Source organism: Eublepharis macularius, chromosome 8 (assembly GCF_028583425.1).
Source record: "Eublepharis macularius isolate TG4126 chromosome 8, MPM_Emac_v1.0, whole genome shotgun sequence".
Taxonomy (NCBI): domain Eukaryota; kingdom Metazoa; phylum Chordata; class Lepidosauria; order Squamata; family Eublepharidae; genus Eublepharis; species Eublepharis macularius.
Genome location: NC_072797.1, coordinates 102,447,971 through 102,457,927, shown reverse-complemented (window position 1 = coordinate 102,457,927; position 9,957 = coordinate 102,447,971). Strand labels below are relative to the sequence as shown.

The window sequence follows — 9,957 nt, the reverse complement described above, 5'->3', positions numbered from 1 at the left end:
TCTCTATTAGCATATTTGTATTGTCAGATTCTTATCAACAGAGATTTCTTTTGTAAACAAAACCATTCCTTCTAATATTCCTTATGCAGGGAATGGCTATGAATGTGAATTTGAAAGGCTACAAGAATTGGTTTAATATTTCTTTGTCCATATTGCCCTGTATTGTTACCGGGGGGGGGGGGACTTAATTTTTTTAAAAAGAAAAAAACAAACGTTGTGGGTCTCTTATTTCTCAAAACCAAATTTCAGGCAATGTGTTATTTTTTGGTACCTCAGGATGCACTTAACGCGCTTAAAACTCAAAGGTGTTGTGCACCTTTAAAGTGTTCCTCTCACAAGTCCGAAGACTACTAAATTTCAGATTCAAGATACTCCATGGCTACCTGAAAGCCTAGTCTGATTCTCATTTTGAATCATCACCATCAATCATGGTAGTAAATATGGCAGTCAACAGAAAACGAAGTGATTTTGTTTGGCTGCGCTCGGTTGCATTTTGCAGGCCAAACACACATCAAACCTCAATGGATCCTTATTCAAATCTGAAGATGAATAATCCAAAGCAGGTAATTGATTCCATTGGCTGTTTAGATGTCAGCTGGAACCGTTATCAGCAAAAATAACATGGAAGAAGATAAACATATGCATCTTTTGAAGCGGATGATACCATGTTCAGCTTGGCCATTCTTTCTAATATGATTACCCCTTGAATTGACTTGGCTGATTCCTTATGCCTCCCTCTCTCCAGACCTATTTTCTAGACAGGATCTTAACTGTATCTGTGTCTTGGTAATTGGGTTGGCCTGTTTCCATAACACTCTGACATCTTCTTCATGGCTCTCCGTGCAAAATCTACCTTCCCCCTGTCTTTTCGTATAGCTGTATACTCATAAGCTTTCAGCTTGGTGTAATAGTCTGAGAACTTATTGTAGAGCACAGAGATGGGCATCCCATTCAGAATTATTCCAAAAGCAATGCAGAAGAAAGCAAACAGTCGTCCCAGATGGGTTTCTGGACACATATCTCCATAGCCAACCGTAGAAATGCTTACCTACAAGCAAATCAAAAATGAAACAGTTACTCAGAAGAATGTAATAGCACTTCATACTGAGGATGGATTGACAATTTGAATTTATTTAGAAGTCTCTTACACGCTACTGCCTTAGAACTTTCATTACTTGAGCAATTTCTTTTAAGGACCTGTGTTATGCTAAGGTCATGGGTAAATGTCAAGCCCAGCATTATGTTTTCTAACTGTTAATGGTTCTCCAGAGTCTTAGAATGAAGCAACCCTATGCTCTGACTTATGTTGCTTTCCGGTGGTTGTCTGATACGTCTACATAATAATGTGTAAAAATGCATGTGTATGTATTTTGCAGCATGAATATTTGATTGGTCACAAAATCAAAAAGAGTCCAGTAGCACCTTTAAGACTAACCAATTTTATTGTAGCATAAGCTTTCGAGAATCAAGTTCTCTTCGTCAGATGCCTGATACAGATACTGGCCAAATACAGAAGAGCAGGAGAGAGAAGAGAGGCGGCAATTAGGGGGGGAGGGGGAGGGAGCAATCAAAACATTCCTTTGCTAGTATATGTAAACATCTCCTTTTGGTGTGTGTATCAGTTGGCTTCAAAGGAGTTTGCCCTGTTAGTTTGTAGCAGCCAAACAGCTAGACCATCCAATTCCAATGTAGTATGGGCCTTCGACAACCACAGCTCTCCCTGCCAGATGCATCTGACAAAGAGATCTGTGGTTCCCGAAAGCCCACACCAGGTGCCACTGAGCTCCCCCAGACCCCACCTCTGTAAAGGAAATCTGTTACCTGTGGTAATGTGATAACCATTCATAGTCCCTATTCAGTCCCAGCTTGACAGAGTCAAATTTGCATATGAAATCCAGTTCAGCAGCCTCCCGTTGGATTTTGTTTTTGAAAGGTTTCTGTTGAACTACAGTGACCTTTAAGTCTTTGATGGAATGTCCTGGTAGATTGAAGTGTTCTCCCACTGGTTTCTGGACGTTTCCATTTCTAATGTCAGATTTGTGTCCATTTATTCTTTTGCGTAGAGGTTGGCTGGTTTGTCCAATGTACAGAGCAGAAGGACATTGTTGGCACATGAGGGCATATATCAGATTGGAGGATGAGCAGCTGTAAGAGCCAGAGACAGAGATTCGTTTTCGTTTTCTCCGCCATGTCGGACGCTCCTCTTCGCTGGCTCGAGAGGAAGCGGCCGGGCACCCTGTCCGGGCGGCTGATCTGCGAAGATTAGCCCCCAAAACTCCCAGTGAGGGAGGCTGGGTCCGGGACGCTGCGGGAAGAGCCCCCTGGAATCAATGCGGGGGGTTAATTGCCCGTTTGTCCCTACGGAGGCCGGCGGACGTGCGCGGCGCCTCGAGTGCTGCCGGGCCATGAGAAACGGCAAAGAGCAGAACTAGGCGAGAGCCTACAAGTAAGCGAATTCCTTCTGTTATTACAAGCGTACGTGAAGGAGAGGTGAGATCTGAAGCTAAGAAGGCTCACTCTTCCCCTTTACTGAGTCTCAAAATTTGGTTGGCGCCCCCCCCCCCCAAATGGCAACAAAAAAACAAAGTCCTGCCCTTGGCAAGTCAGTTTCGGCTGCCTTAAAGGGAGAATCGCTGGAGGAAATTGTACGGAGGGCGGTTGGTGAAGCTATAAAACCCTTTGTTGACAAGCTGAATGAAACAGATCAAAGGGTGGGCTTAATGGAGAGCGAAGTGAAAACCATCAAGGAAGCAGCGGGGGGGGCAGAGAAGTCTGCTCGGGAAAGTGCGTCACTCGTGAAGGCTACGAATAAAGAGCTTAAACTGGTGGAGAATCAGTTGATCGGGCTACAAGTGGAACGAACACAGACAATTTTGCGCCTCCAGAATGTGAAAGAGGAGGAAAACGAGGACTTACGGGGTCTTGTCTCGGAACTATTGGCGACACCTGCGAGGGCAACTAAAGAAGAAGTTAAAAGCGCCATTTTGGAAGCCCGTCGGGCTACTTCAAAGTATGCAACGAAGCGTCAGTTGCCGCGCGAGATCATCATCGATTTTTCATCTAAGAGGATCCGGGACACTATCCTATATAATTCATACAATGCGGATTTGGACTTCTTGGGCAACAAAATTAAGATATTGAAAGACGTCCCATTTCTAGTCCGGAAAAGACGTTTTAAGTATAAAAAGTTCGCAGCTCTTCTGAGAGAACGTGGAATAAAGTACAAATGGTTATTTCCGGAAGGAATCTGGTTCACCCATAAAGATCAAGCCTTTAAGATATTATCAGAAGATCAACTAAGGGATTTTGAGGACAGGAACCCAGAATTCCAGTGCACCAAGCAAGACGAAAAGGAGAAGTCTGAGGGGGAGGGGGAGGAAACGAGCACTGCGGCTGCAGTTGCGCAGAGAGAACTCCGTCCGGGACCCAGGAGGGGAAGAAAAATTTAACTTGAAATTAAATTGTAATTTGCATTTAGTAAGGTCAACCACTCCATCAATATAATATAAAGCTTTAACTTTTGAATAATGGCAGTATGAAGGGAAAACAGAAATGTAGTGTTTAGTGTTTAGTGTTTGTAGGGTACCTTCCCCTTTTTTCCACCCCTCCCTCCCTCTCTCTTTTTTCTCTCCTCTTTCCTATCCCTTGTGTTATTGTAGTCTTTTGTAGTTACTGTTCTGTAGGGTATGTATGTATGTAGTAGTTGTATGTTAGATATTGAAAATAAAAAATTATATATAAAAAAAAAAAAAGTAAGAGCCAGAGACAGTGTAGTTGATGCCATTGGGTCCTGTAATTGTATTCCCTGGGTAGATATAGGGGCAGAGCTGGCATCTGGATGTGTGTTTTTCACAAACAATAACTTTTTTATGTGCACATGCTTTTTCCTACATAGCAGGGCTGCCTTTGTAGGAAAGAAGTTAGGCTTGAAGTAGCCCTGAAAGATTAGAACAATCTAAAATATGTAGGACACTGAGAGATCTTAACTAGATCTTCTCAACACTTTTTAAAGTTAAACTAAAGTTATGTACAATCCTAGCTTGGATTATGGCCATGTGTGCGGGGTGAGGTTTGATCCTTCTACCTCCACATGATTTCATTGATCAGAATCATCCTTCCTGTGTTTCTGTGAGCTTTGGAAGGGAAAAATACAGCTCCATATATTCTACCTGTCTTTTTTCCAACCAAGATTAATAGCAGCACAGGGTGGATGTGTCTTTATATGTCTCAATTTTAACTCTGAAGCTAAAGGTATCAATGGCCTTCAGTGGGAACTGATCCCCCTTCTATTCTGCATGCACGTAGTATCTTAGATTTGTGCTATCATTTGGTCTATGGATGATCTTTATGGTGGTGTGCAGATAAATTTGTCTTTGCTCAATTTTGTAATATAGCATCACCACATCTGGCAGTGGTGGCTGAGCCCCTGACATCCTGGGTGTAAGTGCAATGATGCAGATTATGAGGCTGTTCTGATACACTGGTCATTGCACCTGTGCTCAGCACAAAATCTGGTTGATACAACCCACAGGATCAAGTTATTGCTGGGAATATAAAAAATAAACATTAAAACCCAAAGAAACCGCTTATTTCTCAATAAATCTCAATATTAAAATGAAGGTGTTTTCCTTGAAGAATTGTTCTGTGAAACTGACAAACGAGCCTTTGCTTTTACATTTCCACCAGAACTTTAGTCTCCAAATGTCCCTTCTGTGTACACACAGTGTCTCTCGCTCTGAGTAACTTGGTAACATACTTTTACTATGAAGGGTATCCACATTGACTGCACTCTCTCTCGCTAGTCTCTGTTCCCCTGTTCTCCTCCGCTGTACGCCATTATTACTTGAGAATTGTCCCGCAGATACTGCTGCTGCTGCTAAGGGAAGGTCTGCGTGTGGAAGGAGCAGAATATGCAGGGAGAGTTTCCATGGAGCTTAGTGTCTAAGCCACTTTGCAAGACCATGACCTTTTGTGCCATATGTTACTGGTGGAACGGGGAGAGAAGTGGAGACGGATGCAAATGATATGAATGATCTAGACTGCCTAATAGCTACATGCACTGTTATTGACCCAAAGCCCTTGCTTTAGACCCCCAGTTATACCATGTGAGCGGTAACTTCTGAGAAATTCAGAATCTCACTCTGTTCTTGTATCTTCAAAATGTTTATCTGCTTAATGTTGATCATAACCTATTCCTTGGTAGATGTTTTGTCATGATGTTGACAAAACAACAAGAGAAATGGCTAAACTGGGGCAACGGCGATGTTCCCTGTCAGGCAGCATCCACGGTTAGTTTAGCAGAGGAATATTCATGAAAAGGCAGCCATGCAGAGTGGAGCACTTTCCTCCTTTTTAAGTAGCCTGATGTTAGAGATGAAGGAAACATATGGGCCGACTCCCTGAGCTTTCAGCAGGCAAGCTTATTTGTAGAATGCACCTGGTGTATTTGGTGGAATAAAAGGGATTAGGTCTGATGGAAATTAAGTCACTGGAATTGAATGTTAATGTAGGACGAAAAAAATCTCTCCAAAAATAAACAATGGGATGAAAGAGAAATGTGTTATTGACGGGAGCCTGTGGCTCTTCTTTAGAACTTTCCCTGGTGTATTTTCTTGTGTCGCATATAATTTTGCTGGTGGCAGACAGAAGAACAAGGGAATATCTTTGGTGTTCTAAATGTCATGAATGTTTATGCTAGTGGAGCCTAGTTGGTAGGGTGTCAGACTAGGATCCAGGAGAGCCAGATTCCAGTTCCTCCTTGGTTCTGGAAGCTTGTGGATCTTGGGCCAGTGACTGATTCTCTTTAAGCTAACCCGCCTCACAGGGTTGTTGTTAGGATAAAATGGAGGGGGTGAAAATGTTATAGGCAGCATTGGGTCCCCATTGAGGAGAAAAATCAGGGCATAAAGAAATCTAAATCTATCTTTGTTTTGGGCCTGCTCCACATAGACCAGGGCATTTTAGGAGCTTCTTCCCCTTGTGCAATCTGACACAGCTGCCATATATATGTGAATGCCGGTGCCATGCAGACAAGGCCAGCTGCACAGGTCTTTCTGACCAGATCTGCCCCCCTTCTTCACAGGTGATCACACTGGGAAGAGCTACATTATTGGTTCTACCCACGTGGATCTGTTGACCACTAACACATAGCAACTACGAAGTATCACATCACAAAGAAGCATCTACTAGGCAGCAGTCCGTGCCTGCAAAAGAGGCATGAACTGGGGTTATTTGGTTATGCTCTGGAACTGCGCTTTGGACTTTTCTGAATGTTGCTGAAATCAATGGCTGTAGTGGGCCATCAGTAAGTGCTTGCAGGTGAACAGGCGAACAGGGGTCCCAAAAACTGAAACGTAAGATTGGTCCCTCTGCCTGAGACCTTGGACCCGAGACCGTGGAGAGCAGCTGCCAGTATGAGTAGACAATACTGACTTGGATGGACCAAGGGTCTGATTCAGTATGAGGCAGACTCATGTCCACCTGGACACACGTGTTTGAGGGAGGTTGCTTTGCTAATTGGTGCTAGTTTACAGACTAGCAGCGTCATCACAGAAGAACTCTGCAATACTTCCTGCAACAGGGTTTTATAGCAATCATCGTTCTTTTGGTGTAACCATGTCTCTTCTTTGCATTAAAATCCTGCCAGTTTCTCAAGATTGGCAACTATGAACACTGCGAACATATGGTCTCTTTCTCGCCCCTGATCCACCTACTGCATTTCACTGAGACTCTGATTTAGAAGTATATGTGGATCATTCATAAACCAGTTCATCTGCAAGTGCCCTAAGGATTTATTCTCACAAAACCTTTTAATTCCTTTTTGCTTAATAATCCTGTGCAATAAAAGATTTACTAACGTATGGATGGTCAGGAAAAGGTATTCAGTACAGTACGTTCAGACTATTCAAAATGGCATCTAATTTATCTAGTCCAAAGGGGGAAGTGGCAGCAGAAGAGATTTTTCCAGTTCTACTATATCGTGCTTAATTTTCATAAATACCTTCTATGTTCTAATCTATTTTATGGCTTCTCCTGTTCTGTTCATACATTGGATGTCTCTATATGCCTGTCTGTTATTCAAGGCTAATAGCCTGTGAACTAATCTCAACCCATGATTTATTCCCCGGTTCAAGGAGTGAGTCACAGCCACTTCACACAAAATAAGTTTTCTCCATGGAAGTTAGCTCCATACAAAATCCCTTTACACAAAATACACGTGATTTGTGTTCATATTTTGCCTCATGTACATAGGGAAGGGAGCTTCAAGTGAAATGAGAAGCTCTTCTTCAAATGAGAAGGTAATGTAGTGTGGATTCCATGTTTGATTGTGCTGGCATCTCAGCAAAGACTTCTGAAGCCAAAGTATCAATGAATATTTTGCCATATGAGGCCCTTCTGTTTATGACTTAGCCGAGACTTCATGGTCATTCAGCTGAGCTACGAACAATACAATATTATTCAGTCACTGGTGACTTATGAGGCACTTCAGCCAGAGACCTGTAAACTATAGGCTCAGTATCATTTTACAGTCAACCCTGCCAAATGGTCCTTCTCTGTTTATTTTTGTCCACTGCTGCTAGCTCAGTATAAATAACCCAAAATATCATTTTATGATCTGTTGTTGCTACTACCAGCAGCTGTCTGGAAAGCCTTGTAAAAGACACCCCACTTATCTGTCTGCCTCCGAACTTCACAGATGAATGCACTTTTTAAAAAACTCTCATGGGGCATTCCTAGCCTCACCTTGAATATTTTTAGCTATCATGTGTGAAATAATCCAAGTAAACTTCTAATTGCATTGAAAATTTTTGGGCAGAGCTGCTTTTATAAACTCTCATAAGAAAAAAAAAGTGCTAGCAGTGAGCCGTCAGAAAGTAAAGACAAGTCACTGCAAAATTAAGGCTAACGATGAGAAGCTCAGGCTCTCCCTCTCATTTCCCTCCCTTGCCTTTCTCAATCAATAGCTGCAGGAAGTCTTGGCACAGCATAGCCACAAATACCCATCCAATTCAAACTCTGCTCCACTGATTATAGCCTGATCTGTTAAAACTGGTGTATGAAAGCTTACAGCTGAGGGGTGTGTGTGTGCTTGGGCACATGGTCTATGAAAGCAAAGCTCAGAACAGATGTTCTGAAATCTGAGTCTGCTTTGCTGGTTTCAAAACAGATAGTAGTGCTTTGTAAAGGTGAAAAATGTAAAAAAAAAAAAGGTGTGAAATAATAAGATAGGTACTTACGGCGGCCCACCACCAGGCATGGGGGATGCTGGTGAAGTTAGTGCTGGAAACATCATGCTCCACTGTGTAGACCATGGCAGAGAAGGCAAAAATTCCCAGAGCAATGAAGAGCAAGAGGCAGCCCACCTGCTGATAGCACTGGCGCAAAGTGAAACCAAAGGCTCGTAGCCCTGTAGAGTGGCGGGCCAACTTGAGGATGCGGAAGATACGCATAAGGCGCATGATGCGTAGCACCTGCCCTACCTTTCCCACTCGCCCCACCTTCTCAATGTCATGCTCATGCTGCGAGCCTTGACCATGAGGCTGGTCCTCATCAACAAAATGCTCCAACACCAGCTGGAGGTAGAGGGGCAATATTGCAATGAGATCCACAGCATTGAGTGTGCTATAAGCAAAGCGGCGTATGTCTGGGGTGGAGATCAGCCGCAGCACGTACTCCAGTGTGAAGAAGGCAATGCAGAATGTCTCCACATGTTCCAGCATGGGACGGATCTCTCCTGTGCCCTTGTTCCTATGCTGCATCTCCTCTACAGTGTTAAGAGCCAATGCTACCACTGAGATGAGCACGAAGAAACTGGAGGTCACGCCCATGGCTTTTGCCATCGTAGAGGAGAAGGGCTTTTCCATGAGATTCCAAAGGCGCCAACGCTGCTGTGCATAGCGCATGTGCCGGAAGAGATGCTCGCTCTCCTGGGATGCAGCCTGGGCCTGCAGCTCCTGCTGGACTTTCAGCTGCTCGTTCAGTTCATCGCATCGCTCCTCAAAGCAAATTCGGCAGCAGCGTGGTGTGTACCTGAGCCGAACCCCCCAGTAACTCAACTCTTCCAAGAAGCTGAGGGGGCACACTTCATCCTGCACTCGTAATACCCCTGAAGCGTAGAAGTTGTAGACCAGCTGGAAGACAGCAGGGTCGCGATCAAAGAAATATTCGTCCCCTTGAGCTGCATAGTCATCGCACAGGCCTAGCTGGCAATTGCGGTCAGTGGAAGTGGCCAAGCGGCCCAGTCGTGTTGTAGGATAGATGGCTACTGCCTGGTAAGTGAGGTGGTAGCTGTGCCCACCAACGTTGATATTTAACACAGAAGATGCAGCAGTTCTGGAAGAAAAGGCAGGCGTCAATGGAAACATTGTAGGGAATCTCTCCTCATCATCATCTTCCTCCTTGTCATCATCATTCTCCTTTGCCAAGCTGTTCTTTTCAGTTTTCGGGGACAGATGCACCTGGGATCCCCACTTAGTAATACCAAGTCCTCTGGTTGCTTTGTCTATATACCATCTTTCTTTATGTTCCTCCATTGATTCCATGGTACCATCATAAGCTGCTGCTTTATAGTTTGAAATTTGGGACTGTCTTTTCTGTTTAAAACCCTGCATGTCAGTTGCATGCAACTCCCTTTCCCACCGCCACTGTTACAAAATGAGTTCTTGTTGTTTTCTCCCAGCTTCCAGCCCCAGAGCAGCTTCTTTCTCTTCCAGCCACCAGCTCCAGTTGTTGTTAAAACTCATTGTGGGATTCAAATACAGGGAGGCTGCTGTTGACCGCCTTAATCTTGCTGACAGGGAAGATCTGAGTGGGGATTTAAAGGCTATTATCCTGTTTCAGCCTCGGCCCTCTCTTTCTCTCTGACGTGGATGATTATGGATCCAGAAATCTGTGGATAATCAGTTCAAAAAAGCAGTCTTATCACTGCTAATAAGGGGGGGGGGAATCAAATACTTT

General features: G+C 43.9%; 1 protein-coding gene across 1 annotated transcript; it reads right to left on the bottom strand.

The window, feature by feature from the left end:
- Positions 1 to 766: 766 nt before the first annotated feature.
- Positions 767 to 9,611, bottom strand: KCNV2 (potassium voltage-gated channel modifier subfamily V member 2). Its single transcript, XM_054987598.1, has 2 exons — positions 8,238 to 9,611; positions 767 to 1,048 (listed from the first exon to the last, which is right to left on the bottom strand). Exons 1-2 carry the CDS (start codon positions 9,609 to 9,611, stop codon positions 767 to 769), a joined length of 1,656 nt encoding a protein of 551 aa, XP_054843573.1.
- Positions 9,612 to 9,957: the final 346 nt, after the last annotated feature.

What these genes read in the sequence shown, in the direction of transcription:
- KCNV2 (XM_054987598.1), bottom strand. Translation starts at nt 9,611, where the DNA reads ATGCAGGGTTTTAAACAGAAAAGACAGTCCCAAATTTCAAACTATAAA. An exon ending in ATGCCTGGTGGTGGGCCGCC is followed by an intron (nt 1,049 to 8,237) that starts GTAAGTACCTAT and finishes ATTTGCTTGTAG; the next exon opens with GTAAGCATTTCTACGGTTGG.